Source organism: Eretmochelys imbricata, chromosome 13 (genome assembly GCF_965152235.1).
Source record: "Eretmochelys imbricata isolate rEreImb1 chromosome 13, rEreImb1.hap1, whole genome shotgun sequence".
NCBI lineage: Eukaryota > Metazoa > Chordata > Testudines > Cheloniidae > Eretmochelys > Eretmochelys imbricata.
In genome coordinates, this window is record NC_135584.1 from 1,746,254 (window position 1) to 1,770,371 (window position 24,118).

At 51.7% G+C, this 24,118-nt stretch overlaps 1 protein-coding gene across 1 annotated transcript in view; it reads right to left on the reverse strand.

Annotated features, from left to right (window-relative positions):
* Nucleotides 1–23,150, reverse strand: part of KIAA1755 (KIAA1755 ortholog) — a 38,402-nt gene extending 15,252 nt beyond the window's left edge. Inside the window, exons 1-3 of the mRNA XM_077832476.1 lie at nt 23,011–23,150; nt 717–795; nt 418–615 (exon numbers count right to left, since the gene is read on the reverse strand). Of these exons, the coding sequence (XP_077688602.1) occupies nt 418–615; nt 717–795; nt 23,011–23,150 (417 nt within the window). The remainder of the gene's footprint in view (nt 1–417; nt 616–716; nt 796–23,010) is intronic.
* Between the last annotated feature and the right edge of the window lie 968 nt (nt 23,151–24,118).

Sequence of the window (24,118 nt, forward strand, 5' to 3'; positions counted from 1 at the left end):
GTCCCGGTGTGCAGCCGGGCCAGGCCGTTATTCCCATTTGGGGTGGGAATAATGATGTACAGACCGACTCTGCAGTGCCACAAGATGCCTCACAATGATTAATAAACCCAGCAACCTGGGGGGCTTGGGGAAGTGTCATCATCCCATTTTATAGATGAGAAAATGAGACCCCGATAAGGTGATTTTGCTGCAGGCCCCTAAGAGAGAATCCAGGCATCCTGTCCTGTTCCTTGCTTCACTGCCAGACTGCCCTGCCCCTAGGTGGGATTGCACAGCTTTTAGCGTCTACATGGAAAGCTTGCTTCAGTGGGGGCAGCCTGCCTGCACCCACGCACCCACGGCAGGCCTGGGGCTGAGAGCTGGGCTCTGGGGAGACTTGTGGGAGGGGGAGGCTGGAGTTGTTATTCATGGACTCACACAGGCCGCCTGCCGCACGTGCTCAAAGAGGCGCTTGGCAGGAATCAGGAAATCAAGGAGGCAGCATAACCCGTCGCCCTGGTAGTTGCTGTCGAGCAGGCGGAAGAGCTGGCTGAGGACAGTTGGGGCTGTGACTTCAAATGGCGGGTAGAGGGCTAGCAGGGCGTTCTGCACCGCGGCATCCAGAGACCGGGGATCCTGCCAGGGAAATGCATCATCCATTAGACAGATCAACACTAGCAATGGGCCAGTTTCCACCCCCGTTGGGGACCTGTCCCACTTCCCCCACTTTAATATACCCCATCCATCACTCGCTTTCCCAGCCTCCTCACAGAGCCTCCAGACCGGCCCTCCAGCTTGGTGGGAGTGTGGAAGTGTCTGTAAAGGAAGAACACTGATTTAAATACACCAGCGTGGCTGGCAGAGTCACGTGCAACAGACGCATATCCTTGGGAGTAACCATGCTTTTCTGGGACGCGGTGTACATTAGTTACGACACTGCTGAAGTGAGGAACGGTCTAAAGGTCTGAGCCAATTGGGGAGATGCCACTCGCGTCACAAGGACTGTCTTTTGAACAGACCTGTTAAGGGGCTTTTGATTTAAAGGGTCACCAGTATGCCTAGGTTTATACTAGTTTGATTTGTGGTGGGCCTGAGTTTCCAAGTGCAGGCTCCAAATTCTAAACTCCCCAGATTCAGGAGTATTCACACCTGGTGATTTGGCTCAGCCCATTATAGGGAGATTAGATCCAGTCCCAGCTTCCCCCTAGTTCAGAGCTGTTCACAGCTAAGCTCTTTCCCAGACACTGGCAGGTGTCTTAGAAATACAATTGCGGGGAGGGCTGACAGTGCATGAGGCCAGGCACCTTGATTGCTCTGGTTCAGCCTCATCCCTACATTTCACTGATTCCCAACCAATCATTGGAGAATCTGTTAGGAAATATCCTACATATTCTACAGCCCCATTCCTTGCAAAACAAAACCCGCCAGACTAAAACAAGAGCCACCATTTGTGTAAGGCCCACTCAATGATATTTCCAATTTCCTGACCTGACTCTGCAGAAGCAGTTAATTAAACAAACCCTGTTTCCCAGGCTGTGCTAATCTGACTGTCATAACTGGTGCACAAAGGGAAGCAATCAGGATGAGTTCATGTTAAATTTCAGCTGTAACGGGGTGGGGGGAAATAAAAATTGTTGTCAAATAGAAAAACCACATAACTAGTAAGGACAGACATTGGCTTTTCAAGCCATTAGGATGGGCTTTCAAGCCGTTCATGGAGAGTAAATACTAATGCAGCTATAATAGCCTGAGATAGCACTCCCAGCGCTACTATTTGTGAAGGAAGTGGACAGGTGGACAAATAAAGACTTGCCTGGATTTGCATGTACAGAGGCCCATAGACACACACAAATGGTGGTTTCTGAGCATGCAAACCAATGTTTCTGCAAAATCTGGGCTGATGGAAGAATTAACCCCAATGTACTTTTTAACTAGGATGTGTTGAGTTTTTATAGATCTGTAAAATCTCCTGATCTGTCTCTGTTCAATCCCTAGATAACAGAGAGAGCGCGTTTATCTCCTGCTGTCAAGCTTGACCTGCTACAGATCTGAGCTTCTTGACCTGGTAGGAAGGTCAGTCTCCAAATTTAACTCTACTTGATATGGAGGAATTCCAAAGCTCTGAGCACAGTCTCAAGCCAAGAGGAGCTTTAGTTAGCAACCTCCCATTGATCCAGCCAAGAGCTGTATCAGCAATGGCTTTCTGGTACTTGAACAAGCCCAGCCACTTGCCCCGCGGGGTCTGTAGCTGTCACACGGGGACTGAGGGGGTGAGACTGTCACACACATGTCGACATGGGGACACTGGGGGAAGTTAAGTGGAATCATCCCAAGGTGTGAATTTAGAGTGCACTAGTTAAAGCACATTAAACCCCTCTGTGGACATGCTACTTTAGAAGTAAAGTTGCCTTTGTCCAGCTTAGCTTAATTAGCTTTAGTGGGTTTTAGCTAATGCACTTTAACGGCACACCTTTTAGCTAATTCTGAGGAGCTTTCCTGAGTGTCCCCAGGTAGACACACCCTGCCATTAAATTCTCACTTCTCAGTGAGGCAGATTTCAGCCTGGTTGCAGAGCTCTCTGTTTACCATTTTAAAGTGAAGGCTGTGTCAGACTTGCCAGCCTTAGGCCTGGTCTACATGTAAAAATTAGTTCAACATAGTTGTGGCACTCAGGGGTGTGAAAAATTCACACCCTCTAAGCACTGTGGTTAAGCCAACCTCGCCCTGGTGTACACGTGGCTTGGTCGATGGACAAATTATTCTGTCAGCCTGGTTACCGCAACGTGGGGAGGTGGATTCCCTACAGCAGTGGAAAAACCCCTTCCGACAATGCAGGAAGCTAATGTACTCAATGCTTTTTTTGCCTCTGTCTTCACGAACAAGGTCAGCTCCCAGACTACTGCTCTGGGCAGCACAGCATGGGGAGGAGGTGACCAGCCCTCTGTGGAGAAAGAAGTATTTCGGGACTATTTAGAAAAGCTGGACGTGCACAAGTCCATGGGGCCGGATGCACTGCATCCAAGAGTGCTAAAGGAGTTGGCGGATGTGATTGCAGAGCCATTGGCCATTATCTTTGAAAACTCATGGCGATTGGGGGAAGTCCCGGACGACTGGAAAAAGGCGAATGTAGTGCCCATCTTTAAAAAGGGAAGAAGGAGGATCCTGGGAACTACAGGCCAGTCAGCCTCACCTCAGTCCCTGGAAAAATCATGGAGCAGGTCCTCAAGGAATCAATTCTGAAGCACTTAGAGGAGAGGAAAGTGATCAGGAACAGTCAGCATGGATTCACCAAGGGCAAGTCATGCCTCACTAATCTAATTGCCTTCTATGACGAGATAACTGGTTCTGTGGATAAAGGGAAAGCAGTGGACGTGCTGTTCCTTGACTTTAGCAAAGCTTTTGACACGGTCTCCCACGGTATTCTTGCCAGCAAGTTAAAGAAGTATGGGCTGGATGAATGCACTATAAGGTGGAGAGAAAGCTGGCTAGATTGTCGGGCTCAACGGGTAGTGATCAATGGCTCCATGTCTAGTTGGCAGCTGGTGTCAAGTGGAGTGCCCCAGGGGTCGGTCCTGGGGCCGGTTTTGTTCAATATCTTCATAAATGATCTGGAGGATGGCGTGGATTGCACCCTCAGCAAGTTTGCAGATGCCACTAAACTGGGAGGAGTGGTAGATACGCTGGAGGGTAGGGATAGGATACAGAGGGACCTAGACAAATTAGAGGTTTGGGCCAAAAGAAATCTGTTGAGGTTCAACAAGGACAAGTGCAGAGTCCTGCACTTAGGACAGAAGAATCCAATGCACCGCTACAGACTAGGGACCGAATGGCTCGGCAGCAGTTCTGCGGAAAAGGACCTAGGGGTTACAGTGGACGAGAAGTTGGATAGGAGTCAACAGTGTGCCCTTGTTGCCAAGAAGGCCAATGGCATTTGGGGATGTATAAGTAGGGGCATTGCCAGCAGATCGAGGGACGTGATCGTTCCCCTCTATTCGACATTGGTGAGGCCTCATCTGGAGTACTGTGTCCAGTTTTGGGCCCCAATCTACAAGAAGGATGTGGAAAAATTGGAAAGAGTCCAGCGGAGGGCAACAAAAATGATTAGGGGGCTGGAACACATGAGTTATGAGGAGAGGCTGAGGGAACTGGGGATGTTTAGTCTACGGAAGAGAAGAATGAGGGGGGATTTGATAGCTGCTTTCAACTACCTGAGAGGTGGTTCTAGAGAGGATGGTTCTAGACTGTTCTCAGTGGTAGAAGAGGACAGGACAAGGAGTAATGGTCTCAAATTGCAGTGGGGGAGATTTTGGTTGGATATTAGGAAAAACTTTTTCACTAGGAGGGTGGTGAAACACTGGAATGCGTTACCTAGGGAGGTGGTGGAATCTCCTTCCTTTGAGGTTTTCAAGGTCAGGCTTGACAAAGCCCTGGCTGGGATGATTTAATTGGGGATCGGTCCTGCTTTGAGCAGGGTGTTGGACTAGATGACCTCCTGAGGTCCCTTCCAACCCTGATATTCTATGATTCTATGATTCTATGAAGTGTCTCCTACGCTAAGGCCACACAGCATGGTGCAGGGCTGCAAAGCAAGCTTGTGTCAATCTGCTTCTGCCCTGACGTGCAGGCACCTCCTCTAGAGAGGATGCGGGAGGCAGGGAGCTATGTCCATGTGAGCCCATACAGTGCTGGCCTCCTGACCTCCGCTGAGATCTGGCGTCCCCTGCAAACAGACACTTGCACAATACTGGGTTTTCTCCCCCAGTCAGATTGGCGCAAGGGGCCTGGTTGGGTGGCTTTGGGGCATGGGGATGCTACTCTTTTGTAGACTGTCTTGCAAGTCAGCTTCATCTCTCTGTTCTGTCCTGCTGTCTGGGTACCATGGCACTTCAAACCGCCTGTCTGCTGGTTCTCATGCCCTTCCTTGGTCTGTTGACTGGGACAGTGAATGGAGCAGCCGGTGCTGTTACTCCCAAATCTCAAAGGAGAGCTCGGTAATTTAGCCACCTCCCACCAGCTGGTGAGGTACTGAATTCACTGGGTGTCCTGTTGCTGTAATAAAACAGAGATGAAGAAGTCCAAATCCTGCCCCCCCACGATGAACCAGTTCAAATTAATGTTGTAATTTGTAAAGCAGCAGGGCCCTCTTAAACCAGGGTTAAAGAAAATTGTCAACTGAATTTGGGGCCCCCATGTAGAGACAGAGAGAGAGAGAGAGAGAGAAGAGGAGAGTGGGATTTTACAGATCCTAATGACCCGACTTTATTCTTGGTGTAATTCCACCAAGGTCAATTCCACCAGGGATGATTTGGCCCAAGATGACAAAACGACTTAATGAAATGTTACCAAAAAACCTCCCATCAGTAAATGAGACTAATTTGGCTGTGAATAGAGAGCAGCAGCCGCATGCAAATACGAGGCAAAAAGGGACACTAACTAGGGAGTGATTAGGAACCAAAGGGAACTGACCAGTCGACTTTCTTCGACCAATTTAAGTGAAGTGCAAAAAGAAAACAAAAGTCACTAAGAGCATAAAGAGACTGAGATTTTATAAGTTATTTCCATTTCAATAACCTAAAGTGTAGTTAAAATGGAGACAATGATGTTTCCCCAAAATCCCCATCTGTTTTTATAAAGCTGTCTGTCTGGATCTCGGGGAAGGGTTAGATCTTCACAATAAATACAGTTTTGGCACTGTAAGGTTGTTCATTTAACTCTCAAGTCACCAAGCATACCACTCCCTCTCCCTTACGCAGAGCTTTGAGAGCACAAACCGGCAGCCAATAACAATTCCACTCCCGCGGCTGCAGCTCTTACATCAGGGGAGTTTAGCTTGAGCAAGGACTGCAGGATCCAAACTTTAAAGATGAGTCAAAGCATCAGGGAAGGTAAGAGACAAGGTCCGTACAGCACATCCCAGCCGCTCAAGGCGGCACAGTGTGTCAATAACAGTAATGCAGCTCCTGAGAGCCCTAGCATAGGGACCCGACGTAAGGAATATCGTCCCTGCATAGCAAAGGGAGAAGGAGCGAAGTTATTAACACACAGTTTCTGGCTCTAATTCCCTGCAGCCATAACAAGGGAGTGCGGGGAGGTTTTAACCACAATGTTTTGCAGTCCCACACACTTCCATCCAAACAGCTGCTAGTGATCTTTGTACCCTTCTTTCTACTTGGTGCCAAACGTCTGCTCAATCTGCTGGAGACACGGTCTCTGCGTGAGAAGGGAATTCTCCCAGGCACAAATGGTTTTAGAAGCGAGCTCTGTCGTCAGTCTGTCTCCCCATTGCCACTCGGCAAGGAGCAGCGTTACACCTGAGCGTTAGCGTTTCGGGGCTGACAGCCGCGTCCAGTGTGGCGCAAAGCATACAGAAAGACAGGGCCTTGGAAAGGATGCCACCCACCGTGCACTGAGAGCGCTAAAGCAGCAGGCTACTGCTAGGACTTTGCTGCAGGACCAGGTGTGCGGTCTGTGTTGGCAGCAGGGGACAGAGGAGAGAAGCAGACAGGGAAAGCTAGTGGGAAAAGTCATTAAAAAGGTACAAAAGCAGAAGGCATTACCATGGTTTGCTAGGAAGTGGCTGGGAGGCTGGCGGGAGCAAGGAGGTAACTGTCACTTCTCCCTGGATGCTAGAAGTTTTCCTAGTGCATCTAGTTGCCCTGCCACTCTCTCCAGTCCATGCAAGCGGCTCTTTTTTCTTCTGGCGGATCCTCAATGAAATCCAGGTGCCCTAGAAAAGTTGCAGGGAAGCCAGACGAGGGGCAGAGGGGGCTCTGCCTGAGTCAGGCCAGCCTCTGCCTCCGTACCTCCATCCCGTTCCCGACCAGAGTAAGGCAGAGAGGATCCCTCCCACCCAGCCACCCACCTCTCGTCTCTTGTATAAAAGAGCAAGCCCTGCTTGTGAAGGGGAGGGGGAGGGAGTGGAAAGGGGGAAGGAGGGAGGGGGCTGTCTGGGAAAGACGTCTTAAACTCAGTCTAGCTCACGCCTTGCTGCTTCATCTGCAAAACATTCACAGAGCGAGCCAGGCCCCAGGAACAGCAGCTCCCATTGTGCACAGAGGCAGGCTTTCTTCATGCCCACACAGCACACGAACTGGGGTGCGAGCAAAACAGGCAGGGGAAGCATCTTAAAACCAAGTGGCCAAATCCATCCTTGGTGCGTGCCCGTGGAACTCAGTGCGGTCCCACCGGGGTGAATCTGGCCCGTGGTGCCTGCCAAGATGAACACAAGACGCCCACACAGGCTTGTTTTTCTAACTGTTCTATTTCCCTCCAAAGTGTTTTTTTTCTCTGTCTCTTCCTGGAAGGGGTGTGCCAGCCAGTGCCTTGAAATCTCCCCTCCTGCCTGGGTGAACTAGCTTTGCTTAACCAGCCACTCATTTCCTTTGTAATGTGGCAAAATCCACTTCCAGGCTCAGGGCTGTCCAAGCTGTGACTCAGATGATGGGGAAGGAAAGCAAGAGTGAAGCAAGACAATTAAAGGAGACCCTCCTGCACACAGGCAGGACACAACCCTGTCTCTGCCCTGCACAGTATCCAGGTCTCCGTTTCTCGGTGAGCATTTTCAGAAGTAAAGTTTTTTTGGGAAAAATACATCATAAAACTGTACTGGGAGAAAACCACTGCAGAATCCTAATACAGAATGCTGCAGCAGCTTTGCAATGACCGGGGTTATAGAGAAATCTGTCTGTCTGTCCATACTTAGCACTTTCCAGCCACTGATCTCAAAGAAGGTGAATGTCATTATCCCCATTTACTGGTGGGGAAATCCAGGCACAGAGACTTGCCCTAGATTACATGGTGAGTCAGTGGCTGGAATAGAGACCAGGTCTCCTGACTCCCATCCCAATCCTGTGATCTCTCCATTGGACCATGTTGCCTGCCTGTCTTATCAATCGTCTGTCATGTATGTCTGTACAAGAGGTGGACTGGCTACAGACCTTACTTGTACACACCAGAGGTGTTCATCATAAGATCCTTTACTGCTCTCCCAGGGCTGGCGGAGGTGAGCTCACATAAGATATTTTACACACTGTCACCTAGTGGCTGACCAGTGTCACCCAGTGTCCGTCACATCTCCCCCTTCAAGTTCGACAATCCTACCCTTTACAGTATTTCACTATCAGGCTGTCATCGAAGTTCAGTATGGATCGGTTTGTGAAGTGTCTCTGAATCATCCCAGTTTTCTAATTACACAGCCTGAACCCGTAACAACTGGCTCATCTGACTGTCCATTAATTGCAATGACTAGCTGTGATTGGTTTGGAATCGGTCAGGCGTCGGCGTCTTGTTCTGCATCCGCTGTCTGTTGAGTTTGCTCTGTTGATTGTTCTCTCTGAGGAACAAACTGTAGATGTCAACGGCTTCTGGTGAACTCTCCACTGTGGGTCGCTTATCACATACCATCTGAGCACTGAATTCTTTTTCTTTATGACAGCTGGAGTTGTCCGTCCTTTTTCTCCATGTACGTGGTCACCAGGTTCTAGACCTGGCCGTTCTCTGACTGAGTGATGTCTATTATATAAGTGTCCATAAGCTCTTTTAAGCCTTTTTATCTGATTGGACTACTCTCTTCATATCTGGTCATTATGGACATAGGTTCTTTTCCAAAGTTGGAACAGTAGTTCTGAGTTGTCTTCCCCACAGGAGTTGTGCTGGACAGTATCCAGTAGCTGCTATTGATCGTGCTCTGTAACTCAGGAGAGCAAGGAGTGGGTCTTCCTGCTGTAGGATTTTCCTGTTGTCTGTACAGCTCTCTCAGACTCTCCATTTGCTTGTGGGTGGTATGGGCTGCTAGTAATATGATCAAAATCCTGTTTCATTCAGAGTGATTTAAATTCTGCTGCAGTGAATTGTGGTCCATTGCCCATCACTATTGGTTCTGGAATATCAAAGTGAGCAATGGTGCACTTCAGTTTCTTGGTAACACAGCCACACATTACATCTTTCAGGTACATTACTTCTATATGCCTGGAAAAACAGTCCACAATCACCAGGTAATGATGTCCTCTGAATGTGCATATAGCTGCAGCTAGTCTCTTCCAAGGTCTCTCCGGTAGAGGGGTTTTACACTGTATGGCTCAGCATTGTCTTGTAAGTTGATTTGTACTGGATCTCCTGTCAAAAGTCCAATATAATCAAAACCTCCATTGAATTCTTCCTGCTTTCTCACTAGCCCAATTGTGGCTGCCATTCTGCAGCTGAGAAGGCTGTTGGTCTGTGATCCTTTGGTCATATACACTCTGAAGGGAAAGCAGTGGACGTGTTGTTCCTTGACTTTAGCAAAGCTTTTGACACGATCTCCCACAGTATTCTTGCCAGCAAGTTAAAGAAGTATGGGCTGGATGAATGGACTATAAGGTGGAGAGAAAGCTGGCTAGATTGTCGGGCTCAACAGGTAGTGATCAATGGCTCCATGTCTAGTTGGCAGCCGGTATCAAATGGAGTGCCCCAAGGGTCGGTCCTGGGGCCGGTTTTGTTCAATATCTTTATAAATGATCTGGAGGATGGCGTGGATTGCACCCTCAGCAAGTTTGCGGATGACACTAAACTGGGAGGAGTGGTAGATACGCTGGATGGCAGGGATAGGATACAGACGGACCTAGACAAATTGGAGGATTGGGCCAAAAGAAATCTGATGAGATTCAACAAGGACAAGTGCAGAGTCCTGCACTTAGGACGGAAGAATCCCATGCACCACTACAGACTAGGGACTGAATGGCTTGGCAGCAGTTCTGCAGAAAAGGACCTAGGGGTTACAATGGACGAGAAGCTGGATAGGAGTCAACAGTGTGCCCTTGTTGCCAAGAAGGCCAATGGCATCTGGGGATGTATAGGTAGGGGCATTGCCAGCAGATCGAGGGACGTGATCGTTCCCCTCTATTCGACATTGGTGAGGCCTGATCTGGAGTACTGTGTCCAGTTTTGGGCCCCACACTACAAGAAGGATGTGGAAAAATTGGAAAGAGTCCAGCGGAGGGGAACAAAAATGATTAGGGGACTGGAACACATGACTTATGAGGAGAGGCTGAGGGAACTGGGGATGTTTAGTCTTCAGAAGAGAAGAATGAGGGGGGATTTGATAGCTGCTTTCAACTACCTGAAAGGGGGTTCCAAAGAGGATGGCTCTAGACTGTTCTCAGTGGTAGCAGATGACAGAACGAGGAGTAATGGTCTCAAGTTGCAGTGGGGGAGGTTTAGGTTGGATATTAGGAAAAACTTTTTCACTAGGAGGGTGGTGAAACACTGGAATGGGTTACCTAGGGAGGTGGTGGAATCTCCTTCCCTAGAAGTTTTTAAGGTCAGGCTTGACAAAGCCCTGGCTGGGATGATTTAATTGGGGATCGGTCCTGCTTTGAGCAGGGGGTTGGACTAGATGACTTCCTGAGGTCCCTTCCAACCCTGATATTCTATGATTCTATGATTCTATGAATGCAAAGCTTTTGTCTTCGTAAGTTGTTTCAGTGGTGAACTGGCCCATGCAGTTCAGAAAACCTGCAGGGCTACTCAGAGCGTAGTCAGGTGACTTCAGCCCTGGGAGGGGTTGAAGGTGATTGTAAGCCCCTTCTGAGAGGACTGTGATGTCAATTCCTGAGTCAGTTTTGAAATCAATAATCTTGCCATAAATATTCAGTTTCACTCCCCGGGGAGGCTGTGTGGCATCACAAGCGATAGATCCCAGAACAACAGCTCTTGATTGTCTGGAATATGTGTCAACTCCCTGACTGCTTTGGTGTGGCAAACAGCTGCAAAATGTCCATATTTTGTGCATGTATATCACTGTGTGTCTCCGGCTAGACATGCGTCATCTCTTGGGATATGACTTTTTCCACACCTTGTGCATGTAGGCTAGAATTCGTCCCTCTTAGCCTGGGAGTTCTTTCTTCTTGTCTCTGGGGTCTCATGGTAAGTACTTTTAACACTCCTGCTGCATCTGTTAACAGCATCTAGGCTTATTTTTTGGTTTTCAAGTTTGGCAAGTTGCTCTTGGTTTTGCTGTCTCTTTCTGCTGCTCAACTGCTTTGCTTTCTGTAATATGTGGCTAGGGTTAAATCTCTCATCAATTGTAGCTGGTCTGAAAAGTTTTTATCTGTTAACCCAATAACCAGCCTGTCTCAGATATTTTCATGTTTTGCATTCCCAAAATCACAGTTTTCAGCCAATGTACGCAGAGTTCCTATAAAACACTCAAAATTTTCCCCTGGTTCTTGAATTCTCTGGTGGAAACATGCTTTTTCATAAACCACATTTCTCTGAGGTATAAAGTATGCAACTTTCCAGTAGTCTTTGTGATTGTATTCAGTAAAGTCAAAGGATTTAAAGATATGCTCTGCCTTCTTCCCCATACTATGTAAATTAAAGAAGATACCTGTATGTCTCCAGTTTCTTTGAGGAGTTTGTTTGCAATTCAGAATCTTGCAAAACACAGTCATGCGACCCTCCCCAGCAGTAAGCTTCCACTCTGTCCATTGGGAAGGTTTGTCAAAGCTCAAGTTCCCAGAGCCATTGAAGAGTGGCATGTTGATGAGATCCTGCAACCTTTGTCACCGTTCCTTCTGTCTGCAGCCTTTGTGTCTGTCCTTAATTTACTCCTGACACCATGTCATGTATTTCTGTACCAGAGATGGACTGGTCACCGAGCTTACTTATACACACTAGATGGTTTTGTGATAAGATCCTTTAATGCTCTTCCAGGCAGGGCCGTCCCTAAGGGGTGCGGAGTCTGGGGCGGAGGTGACATCACTTCCAGGACCGATCGCGGCGGGGGCGCGTAGGAGAGGCTGGGGGAAGCGGTGCCTCCTCAAACAGCCAGGTGTGGCCCAGCCCACGCTCCGCCCCCCACCCCAGGCCCCACTTCGGTGGCACCACCGGGCTAGAGGGGGCTGGGGCTACGCTACCCACCTCCCGGGGCTGGGGAGTCAGCAGCGGCGCTGCTCTCCCTCGGGTGGAAGGGGCTCCCCATGCGGTGCTGGCCAATCGCACCGGCCCGCGGGGCCCACTAAATCACGGGGCCTGGAGCGGTCGCCCCAATTTTCCATCCCCTAGGGACGGCTCTGCTGCCAGGTATGGCTGAGTTCGCTCAAATAAGGTATTTTACATAAAGTGCGACCTAGTGGATGAACAATGTAATATGGTTTTGCATTCCATTATATCTTCTAAGGCGGGGTGGGCAAACTTTTTGGGCCGAGGGCTACATCTGGGTGGGAAAATTGTATGCAGGGCCAGGGCAGGAGGTTGGGGTGCAGGAGGAAGTGCAGGGTGTGGGAGTGGGTGCAGTGTGCAGGAACGGGCTCAGGGCAAGGGATTGGGGCAGAGGAGGGGTGCAGGGTGTATAAGGGGGCTCAGGGCGCCATGCGCTGCCCTTGCCACGCCTCCAGGTACCTCCCCTGAAGCTCCCATTGGCTGCGGTTCCCCGTTCCTGGCCAATGGGAGCTGCAGGGGGCGGTGCCTGGAGACAAGGGCAATACATGGAGCCCTCTGTCCCCCTCTCCTGGGCCCCAGGGACGTGGTGCCGGCCACTTCTGAGAGCAGCACGGGGCCTGCGGCACCACGGGGGGCAATCCCGCGGGCCGTAGTTTGCCCACCCCTGTTCTAAGGCCAGACTTTCAAAGTTATTTGCCTAAAGATGCAGATAGACCCTTTTGGAAATCCCATTAAGAGACTAAGTGCCTAGCGCCCTGCATCTTAGGTGCCTAACTATCTTTTAAAAATTGGCCTCTGGTCTCATTCAGCAACCTCATTCCCAGAAGTGTCTCAGGCTCTTTAACAAAGAAAAATAATGATTTCAAAGCTTAAACTATGATCTAAATGTCTATAATTAAAAACCAAAAGCTGCAGAAGTGTCATGTTCCAAAGCGGAATAGACTCAGCCACTGCAATGTTGCCAGTTCTTGCAATTTTACGGCTAGTCTCACCATATTTGGAATTTTCCTTAAAGCACCAGCTCCTGGAGTCAGCTGACTATGTGAGACTTTCAGCCTTCATTTTAAAAAAGTAAGTTTCTAGCCCTCATGAACATAAGAACGGCCATACTGGGTCAGAGCAAAGGTCCATCTAGCCCAGTGTCCTGTCTGCTGACAGTGGCCAGGGCCAGGTGCCCCAGAGGGAATGAACAGAACAGGGAATCACCAAGTGATCCATCCCCTGTCCCCCATTCCCAGATTCTGGCAAACAGAGGCTTGGGACACTATCCCTGCCCAAATAGCCTTTGATAGACCTATCCTCTAGGAACTTACCTAGTTCCTTTTTGAAGAACTAGATAAATGGTCACAGAGTAAAGCTGGAGAACGTTACCCTTGTGTGTCCTAAAGGCTCAGAAACCCAAAAGCAAATGGAAAGAACCCCACATTTATGATTTTTTAAAAAAACTCTCATGATTTCCCTCATGCCTTTTGAACCTGTGGGGCTGGCAGCACTGGGACTGTGGGGCTGGAGATCAAGAGTACAGCGTGATGCTGACAGCGAGTGTCCAGGCAGCTCTGGGAAAGGGGCTCTAGCACCAGAGCTCCGGGGATCCTGGAACAGCTGGCTGAGGGGGAGGCAGTTGCAATAACAAACTTTTGTCCAGGGATTAGGGAGGGGATGGACAGAGCGCTACAAAAACAAACAGGGGGGAGGGGTAAGGCTGCTCCGCTGGCAAGGGAAGCCTTTTGCAGGATCCGTGGCTTGCTGCGTTCCCCATTCACTTGCCAGTTGGTTAGCAGCTAGAGCACCTTCTCCACGGCTGCAGCATGATCATTCAGTGTCCGAGATCCCAGGGCCTCTGGTGCCGTGAGGTTGCCAGCTCCTTTCTCCAAGAGCTGCCTGGATGAGCCATCGGTCCCACTGGATTGGGCTGCATCTGGCTGCTGGGGGCTGGTGCTAAAGGCAACGGGTGATGCGCAGCGATGCAGAGCTGGGCCTCTCCCTGTATTCAGAACACCTGGCCCAGGAGCAGCAGAGCCCTGTGGCCCTGGCTAGGGCAGCTCCCTCCCCAGCAGCCGTTTCTCCCTGAACTGGTTAGTTTCTGTCTCTCCTTTCATCCTCTCCTGCTCGGGGTGAAGTCAGCCGCAGCTTCCCCTGAGCTGCAGTGTGGAGTTTGTCTCGTCAGGGGAGGAAATGAGGGTGGCTTCCCTGCAGAGTTAGCCTGGTGTTGTCCCTACCCCCCGTCCACACCCCAAACTCTTGTCATCTGAGCTTTGTGGTGCTCTCAGCCTGGCTGGGGCTGGGGTTCGAGCCCAGGCTCTGCTTTCACACAGGCTGGTTTGCAGTGAGGACCCAGGTGAAAGCTCTCGGGTGCTGATGCTGCCATCCCACAATTCCCCCCAGGTGCCCAGGACAGACACATTCTCCCACAATTCACTGGGAAAGAATCATAAAGCGGCTCAGCTTATCTCCCGGAGCCCTAGAGACGTACACGCAGGCAGACTGACGTATGCAGTGTCCACGGCTGCTCACTGGGGAGAGGAGAAACCCCAGATCTCAATGGCTGGGTGTTGATCCCAGAGGTATCGGCTCTGCAGAACGGCACGTCGCAGGAGAGCCAGGGTCGCCCGCTGCACGGTGAGTCCAGTGTGAGGAGCACAGGTGCAGCTCCCCAAGGGGCTGCACAAAACCTCGAGGGGGGATCGAGAGTAGTTACAGCCTTCAGTTTGGGACAAGGGGGTCAAACCAGCGGCAGCCCAGGGCAGGAGGGGCAAAGCGGTCAGCATGAAAGAACTCCCTGGTGAAACCAGGAGCAGCAGGTAGGAGTCCGCCGTAGCTCCCAGAGCCTGTCCAGCCACTCCAGTGCCAGAGCCAGGCTCCGGGCTGAGTGAGCCCCTGGCATGGGCCACTGGCATTGCCCGACTGGCAGTGAGTCTGCAGGTAAGAAGTGTGCAGACGGAGGAGGGAGTGACAGCAAAGCATGGTTCCCTTTCATACAGGCCACTACCAGCTTGGGCCATCTCCCCCCTGGACCTCCAGTGATGGAGTGGAAAGGAGGGATACTCTGTGGAAATCAGATGAGATCCAGCTGGAGACAGGCAGAGCGCCCCAGGAGCATCCAGAGTTTGCCTGCAGGGAGGGTATGGGGTGAGGGTGTCTGTGTGGGTCTCTCTGTTTCTCCCTCACTTTTATCTCACCCTCCCCCTTCTCTGTCTGGCTTTGCCCTAGCAGCTGTTGAGAGCCTGTATGTGGCTTTTCTCTCTGCGCTCCTCGCAGGCACAGAGCCACCATTCAGGGCCAATGGGGCAGCTGGAGCCCTCCCGCCAGGGTCTCCCTGAGGTCGTCATTCCTGCATTTTTATTTTTATTTCTGCAAAATCGTCCTTCCCAGCTCTGGGTTGTTATTGTCTCCTGAGTGGGGCCTGGGCATCCCGTCACTGAGTGGAAGGGAGTGTGTGTGTACGGGGCAGGGGGGTGCAGCACAGGCCACGTGGTAACAGAGTATTTTTCGGGGCATGGTGTCACCACCGTGGTGTGTCTAGAATACGTCATTCGCTGACATGTGGTTGACCAGTGGGGAGCAGGCGTAAGGCTCAGACATCTCAGCACTGTGGCCAAGGACGGGGGGTGGGGGGCGGTGAGCTGGGGTAGGGATGGATGTGAACTCAACCCTAGAGCCAAGAGCCATGTTCCAGTCCCGGGGCTACAGCTTCTGCCTTTCTCTGTGTTGGACCCGAACTGTGAGACTCCTGAGCCCAGCCTTCCTGTAGCCGCATTGCAGGATCCTTGTGGAATCTTCTGGGGTAGGCTGCAGCCTCAGTTCCTGCCCTGCATGCGTGTCTGGGCCCTGCTCCATCAGATCCACAGGACATAAGGCCAGAAGGGGCAGTTCTGATTGTGACACTGTATGGAATATGTGGGACACTTTGTGATATTGTTGATACCAATGTTATAAATTGCAAGGAATCTGACCCGATATGCCGTGTGAGGTATCTGTGAAAATGTTATAAATTGCCAAGTATGACTAGCTTGTTTATATGTTTGTATCACCTGTGTATTGTGAGTTATAGATATGTAGGGTATGTCTGTATTTCCATACTTGTGCTGTGTTTCTGGGTGACAGCCCCAGACAGATTGGCATCCGCACTAGGCCTGCTTGATGGTCCACCAAGGGACATCAGCTGTACAATGAGCCCACTGAAGGGAGCCAGGGGATACACCTTATGACTCAGCAAGGCATGTAGGGGCATGCTGGTGGACAGAACGCAAAGGCCTTTCAATGCCATGTGCTGTGAAGCTTGTGTTTGGGACTCAGGAAGTACAAACACATGGCAAAAGGAATATAAAGGGCAGATGCATCATCTCCATTTTGTCTTCATTCCTGCTTCTTACCTCTGGAGTAACTTTTCTACAAACAGAGCTCTGAACAAAGGATTGAAAATGACCCATCCAAGGTGTGGATGTGTTCCAGAGGGACTTTCAAGCCAGCAAGCTCACCAGTACTGCTAAGAACTTGACATATGGACTCTGAGGTCTGTGTGTATGTGACTGCTTTACCATTTCACAGCTCTCTTCTTGGTCTTTTTTCTTTATAATAAGCTGGCAGTGTGGTATTTTGGGTAAGATCCAAACTAATATTCACCTGGCAATGTGACTGGCCCGTTGGGGTTCTGAAGAACATTTTGTAGAGTGAGAAGAGTTTTTAAATAACTCCTCACCTTACTGCACCTACGCTGACTGGGAGCCAGAGAACTGGAATGCAATAAGGGGGCTGTGTGATTTCTTTTCTAGCTTCTTGATAACCAGTGTGGGGGATCAGGAGCACAGTTTGTGACTGGTTAGGGAGTTTAACTTCAGTATTACCCATCAGCCTTGGGAGTACCTGCTCTCCCTTTTGCAGCCTGCCTGACCTTGGCATTTCCAGTGAGGGCTCCTCCAGCCCCTTGTCCCACCTCCTGCAGCGTACAGGCTCTTGACTTGCGCCCGAAGGAGCTGCACCTGACTACATTCGGATTAGGTGCCCCTCAGCCACTAAATCATCTCTAATGGGTCCAAAGCCGTTCCTTTGGTTATTGGCCCCAGAAATGTGCATCCTTAACTCTTGCCAGAAGCCAGGAACTCTGCTACTTATTTACCGCGTAGCCTCAGCCAAGTCACGTTGCCTGGCTGTCTGTTTCCTCTTCTGTGAAATGAGGATGATGACACACGCTGGCCTGCCGCGCTCAGGCACAGAGAGGATTAATTTGCTGATGTGTGGCAGATGCCCCCTAACCTGGCCCTGAGAGGATGCCCTCTCCCTAGAGATGCCAGACGTATGCAGGGGGAGCTGCAGCCTGGCAGAGCTCCCCAGAGGATGAGTCCAGCATTCTGGGACTATCCCTGTACTTTGTATAAGAGATGCAAACCCTGCCCTGCCTCCAGTGCATGCTTTGTCCCAGCTGCTCTTTATTTATCATATCCCCAAGTGGTTCCTGGTCTCTTGGAGTTCTGATGACCTGGCCAGCTGTTCTCGTCTCACTCTGTAACATCATCCCAACCCAGGGACGTCCCCCCCAGCTTCCAGGAACAGGCTGAACCCTGGTCGTGCTCAGGAGACAGACTGATCCTACAGCTGGGAAAACAATAGCAGAAAAGGACCCCAAGCCCCCCACCCTGTCCTGCTAAGACTGTGTATTTTTAGACATCACCTGAATGGAGCTCAGTGGCTGTACAGGCAGTGACAGCTGATGGTGGTGCTGTGGCTGGTAAATCAAACTTGGAAACAGCAGAGAGATAGAGCAAAAGCAAGAGCAATGCGGCTACATTCTGCTCCCGGGAGATTTTTACTCCTGGGGGAATTTTGCGCCACTGCGCATTCACAGAATTTATGTCCCCCGCAAATTTCTTTGCTTCCCCACAGAAAAATGACTTTCTGATGGGGAAGCAAAGGGAAGCCACAAGAGTGGTCATGCGACCCTCCCCAGAAGTATGTTTCGGGTGCACAGGGCAACCGGTAGAGAGGTAAATCACTGTGGAGCAGGAGGTGGAACTGGGGAAGACCCTGTGCTGGGCTCAGCTTCTAGTCCAGGCTGGACTGGGGAGGACAGAACTTCCTCTTCCCTGGCATGGCATCCAGGGCCTGGTCAGACCCACCCCCAGATTTCTCCCCCTGCTGCAGGAAGCTCTGCAACCTCCCCTCACCCTGCTTCCTGCACCCATCACTCCTCAGCTGCAAGGGGAGGGATCCTTGTACAGGGAACTGCTCCCCCATCCACCAACCCCCATGCATCCAGACCCCCTTGTACCCAGACCGTCCCGGTGAGCCTCACCCCCCGACATTCAGAACCCCCTCGATGAGCCCCACTGCTCCTGCACCTGGACCACCCCGACAAGTCACCCACACCCAGATCCCCACCCCACCGAGCCTCAACCAGTTAAACCTGGATCCCCACCCCACTGAGCCCCCCACACCCAGACCCCTCCCCCCACTGAGCCCCAAGCACTTTCACCTGGGCCCCCCTGCAGAGTCCCATTTCCGTTGCACCCAGACCCCCGCAACAAGCCCCTGTGCATCCAGATCTCCTTCGCATTCGGATCCCCTACTGAGCTGCCTGCACCCAGATTGCCCCGCACAGAACCCTCTCAACCCACACCTGGTCCCCCACACACACTAAGCCCCTCCACACTTGGATCTGCCTTGCTGAGCCTGCCTGCCCACACCTGGTGCACATGGCTTGGAGGAGCAGGGCCCTCGGGTGTTTCTGGGGCAGGCCCTGTCCTTGCACTGTGTCCAGGTTTGGTGCAGCCTCACTGCTGAGGCCGTGTCCAGGGAGGGGGTGGGAGCTGCGCAGTGATCTCCCACCTCTGTTTAGCCAGTGACCTGTGCTCCCCAGTGCCACACTGGAGCCTCCACATTTATTTGAAAAATAAAATTTGCAGAATTTTAAAACATTGTGTGCAGGATTTAAATTTTTTTGGCACCGAATTTTTAATTTTTTGGTGCAGAATGCCCTCAGAAGTAGATTTTTAACCAGGGGCCCAAACAGAAGGAGGTGTGAGAAGAAGCTGGGCTGCTATCCCCCAGTTGTCGGGGTGCCATGAGAACACCCGAGCGCTCTGAGCCTTGAGCCCAGGCCAGGGGAGCAGTTGCTGGGATGGATGTGGAGGCAGACCTACCCCCCAGATACTCTTCTCCAGTTCTTCTGGCTATTGGCCTGGGGAATGTAGGTCCCTGAGTCCTGCTGGAGGCTGGGGGACTGTCCCCGAGCTGCCATGCAGCAGTTCTTTCCTCTCTTTAAATTCAGCCCCAGATGGCCTCTCGGGGGATGGGGAGCATGAATGCAGCCTGCTCAGGCGGGGCGGGGGGGGTTCCCAATCAGTCAACATCCTGCTCTTCAGGTAATGGGCAAGGCGCCTCGGTCCAGCTCATGCAAAGGCAGCTTGGCCCAGAAGTTGAATGCACCAGTCTTTCGTCTGCATCCGGCTGTGGTCACACAGGTGCTAGGCCTTTGGGGGGCTCCATCTCATCTTGCACTCAGGAACCCGCCCCCCCTACATGTGTCGCCTCTCCGCGTGGGGGACAGTGCCAGCCTGCGAAACACCAGCGAGGGGATGTGGCTGGGCGGGACACTCAGCATAGCAGAGGGGTGTGAGAGGGCAGCACTGGACCAATGCGGGGTCCAGAGGGGAGGACAGAGGCAAGAAGATGCTTGCTGGCACTCTACCTCCCTTTAGCCAGTGCTCTCAGCACCTCTGGGATCCCTGTAACACCCGCCAGGTGACCTTGGAAGAACGTGCTGGATCGATTCAGAGACCGGGAGGTGACACCCGGGACAATCTGGGCCGTTTCCAGGGTCCTTTGTTAGATCAGCCTCTGTTATCAAGGGCTTTCTGCCTTATCTTTGCTAGGAGGTGCTGTGTGAGGCTCTCCTGAACTCCCACTCTGCTCCCCTGAGTCCAGCTGCCTTGTCAGGAGACAGGCCCAGACCTTTTCCTGGGCTTTCTTTGTAGTGTGTTCGGGGGAGGGGATAAAACATGGAAATCCCACCTCTAAACTGGCTGTGCCCTGGCTGGAGGGGCCAGATTAGGGGGCTCAGCACATTGGGGACTGAACCCTTTGGAAATGTTCAGCTCTGGGTCTGTGAGCATCCCGGCGAGGAACTTGTGTGCGTCTCTGGCTAGGAGTATAAGAATAGTGTTATCCCTCTGCAAGTACCCCGGGAAAGGGTACCACATCTCCCCAGAGGTTGGCAAGTATCCCCTACATTTGGAGTGACCTCTGTTGTCCAGGGTTCCCTGTGAGATCTCTGCCCTGGCCGGCAGGGCCAGACAGACACTGTTTTATTCCTAGCTGCAGGCTTTTCTTATTCCCAGCTCCCTGTGAACCTGGCCCAGGTTTGCGGTTGCTCTCCGAGCCCGGCCCTGTTATTGATTGCACAGCACGTATCAGCCTGTTTGGAGATTAGCCGCGCAACAGCAGATCTCATCCCCCCGACATCAACACACACAGCACAATCCGGGGGAATTCCCAGTCCTGGGTGGGTTGTCAGGGAGATCAGGCTTCAGTCCACATCACCCCCTCAATCCTGACTTGCTTGGCTTGGCCTCAGTTAACAGCCTCAGACCAGGCCAGGGCCCCAGTGACTGAGAAAGCTACTTTCTATCACAGTTACCAGAGTCCCCAATGTCTGGGTTGCGTCATCCCAGGGACTTCAGTGCCCAGTCAGCAGCTGGCTGCATCCCCCAGGGCAAAGAGGCCGGGTGTTCCAGGAAAGCTCTCTTTGTCCTATTTTGGGAGGGAGCAGGAAGGAGGTTGAACCCCAGAAAGTGAACTGACCCAGGCTGTACTGTCGCCCTGAGCCTCTGACAGTGGCCTGGAGAATGAGCCAATAAAACACAGAGCGCGTGATTCCCGTGCAGAGAGAACGGGCAAATGCTCAGCCCCCAGACTGTACAACAGAACATGCAGGGATTGCAGTGCCGAAGCAGCAATGTGATTGCACCTTGCCAAGTCCACAGAGGAGAGTCGTAGCTGACATAGACCCATAGGGTTAGAAGGGACCACAAGGGTCAGCTAGTGTGACCCCGGCCAAGATGCAGGTTTGGTGTGTCTGAGCATCCAACACAGATGGCTCCAGCCTCCTTTTGGAAACCTCCCATGAAGGAGCCTCCGCGACCCCCCCCCCCCGCGCATTGTTCCGTTGTCCCCTGTTCTTGCAGCTGGGAAGTTTTTCCTGAGATTTAATCTCAGTCTGCTGTGTGTCGTTTGAGCCCATGGCCTCTTGGCCGGCCCTGCGTGGCCAGAGAGAACTGCTTTTCTCCAGCTTCTCTGTGGCAGCCTTTCAGATATCTAAGGACCGCTATCGTGTCCCCCTTAATCTTCTTTTTTCCAAACTAAACATACCCAGTTCCTTCAGCCTTTGCTCCTAAGGCTTGGATTCTATCCCTTTGATCATCTTTGTCGCTCACCTCTGGATCCTTTCCAGTTTCTCTACAGCCTTTCTATACACTGGTGACCAACATTGGACACAGGACTCCGGTTAAAGCCTGACCAGTGCCGAGTTGAGTGGTACTGTCACCTCCTGTGAGTTGTATGCTTTCCTCTGTTCATGCAACTGAAAATTGCACTTGCTTTTTTTGCAACAGCCTCGCATTGCTGACTCATGTTGAGGTTGTGACCCACCACAACTCCCAGACCCTTCTCAGCCGTGCTGCTGCCAGGCCGGTTATCCCCCATTCTGTGTTTGTGCACTTGGTTTTTCTTGCCTAAGTGGAGCACCTTACATTTCTCTTTCCTGAATTTCAGGTTGTGTCTACAGCCCAGTTCTCCAATTTATCAAGATCCCTCTGAATTTTAGCTTTAACCTCCGAAGTATTGGCAACCCCCCTAGCTCTGTGTCATCTGCGGACTTGATCAGGGTGCTCTTTATACCTACATCCAGGTCATTAATAAAGATGTTGAACAACGCTGGACCCAGAACAGATCCCTGTAGAACCCCGAGACCTCCCTCCAGTCCCACATGAGCAGTAACATGACATAGCCACACCCAGACTGTGAATCAAGACATGCGCACAGCCCCTGGGACAGGAGAGCTGTGGAAGGCTGCAGACAGCCAGTCATGAACTACAGCTGCAAATCTAAATAGCGGTGGACTCTCATAGGAGAACAACCTGTTCCCCTTCCCACCCCCTGGAATCCCTTCTGCTCTCTGTCTGCACAGCAGACCCTGTATTCAGCAGCGAGAGGGGGCAGCTGAGCAAATGCAACTTCTAGTTAAAGAGCATGGAATGGCTTGTGTGTGGCCCTTGGGCACCTCACCCCCCTCTGGCAGATCAGACTGTGCTGCTTGCAAGTGAGAATAGGAATTCCCATTGGGCCGCTGGGCCTGGCAAAGCCACAGCTGACTTCCAAGCGTTGCTGCAGGGGTCTCCGTGCTCATGACCTGGGTGCAGCTTTATGGACGATTGGGGTGGCAGTGGGGGGAGACCTGGCTGTCACCACCCATCTGGCCTGGGCCCAGGATATGGTCCCTGGGAGAGGACAGGCTGGTCTGGCATCCCTGTGGCCAGCTAGGCTCTGCGTCTGGACAGCTCAGTTCAGTTTGAATGGTAGCTGCTGCAGGGCAAGGGTTTGAATGAGCACTGCTCAGCAGCTTCCCTGCAGCTGAAAGGGCAGCAGCCAGGGAAGTATTTGAATGTTCTCTCTGCCCCGATTGCTGCATAACCCCATGACCCTTCCCCAACGCTCCTCTCCTGATGCTGCATCAGCCTGGGTGTGGATTAGAGCAGAAAGAAACCAGAAGTCGGGCTGGTCTAGCCGGAGGACGGGCAAGGAAATAGGTTCCCGCGGCACCAGGCTGGCTGCAGTAATAATGCAGAGATCTGCCCGGCTGGGAACGGAGGCGCTTTGTTGGCCCTGTTGGAGTCTGTGCCGTGTGGGGCCACACGTACCCAGGAACCCCAGCAGGGAGGGGAAAGGTCTGAAAAAAGCCTGTTGTCAAAGCTTGGAAATGCGAGAGTGGTGTATGCGTCGAGCTGCCTGGACTCTCAGGTTGTAGTCCCAGGTCTGTTCTCTGTGTGAGCCTGGGTAAGCTGCTGAATTCCTACATGCCTCAGTTTCCCTGGATATAGCTCAGGGGCCAGTAATACTCACCTTCCTCCCAGGGGTCGGAAGCTTAATTCATTGTTAGTAAAGGGCTTGGCCTTATCACCGTGCAGAGCGTCCATGTCCGTGTCTGAGTGCGCCGGGGCCAGGCAGTGGACGGCTTCCCTGCCGCGCAGCCAGGTGCTCATGAGGAATAAGGGAAGTGGAAGCCCATTGAGGCTGGGCGGCTCTCTGCAGGTCTCACACCCGCTAGGCCATTTTCTGGGGGTGGCACAAGGCCAGTCGCCATTGTGTAGGTGGGGGAGTGAAGGGGGAGTTGCTCAGAAGGACCCTGCTGTGTTCCCGTGTTTGCGCAGGGTTGTTATCATGCTAGCAGTGAACACACAGACACTCGGCAGGTTACAATCGGCTCTGGGCTGGAGCAGCCATTGCCGTCATAAGCAGAGTGAGAAGACATGGTGGTGCATGGGAGAGATCACCATCTACTGGTGAAACCATACCCGGGCTTTTTACCCTGGGGATTGTTAGCAAAATGTTTTTCTTCCACAAGTCAGTGTCCTCGCCAGCACTTAGACCTGGGTAAGGACCACAGTCTTCTGCCCTAGGTGCTAGTGATGTCACCAGCTGTTGTGTGACAAACACAGGGATGTGGAAATGTTCGCAGTTCACCTTCCGAAAACTCCTGAGTGCCGGTGGAAAATTGTCTATTTACACTTCCTTTATTTCTCTCCCCACTTTTCTGTAGGAAGCAGGATCTCTGGTTCTTACGTGCTCCACTTCTGCATATTTATTAAATTGTTACCAAACTGAACTCAAACGTCTGCAGTGCCACAAACCAAGACCTTAGTGGCTTTTTGGTGAATTGCTCAATTGATAGCAAATTGTGGGTCGGGCCGAGAAATTACACCATGCCACAGCGCTCTTGCACCTCCTGGGACGGGGAGCGGGAGGGGCAGTGGGTTAGAGGAGTCATGTCCTTTGGCTCTGAATTAACAGGCCTCATCCACTTGAGCGACAAGAGAGAGGATCCCCCTTCCCCTCCCCACGGTGACTTGTCGGCAGGGGCTTTGGAGAGCTGCTTGTTAGACAAGTCACGTGACGTGTGGCTGACGCATGAAGTTTTACAATTTGAGAGGCTTTGGGGTTCTCCTCGCTG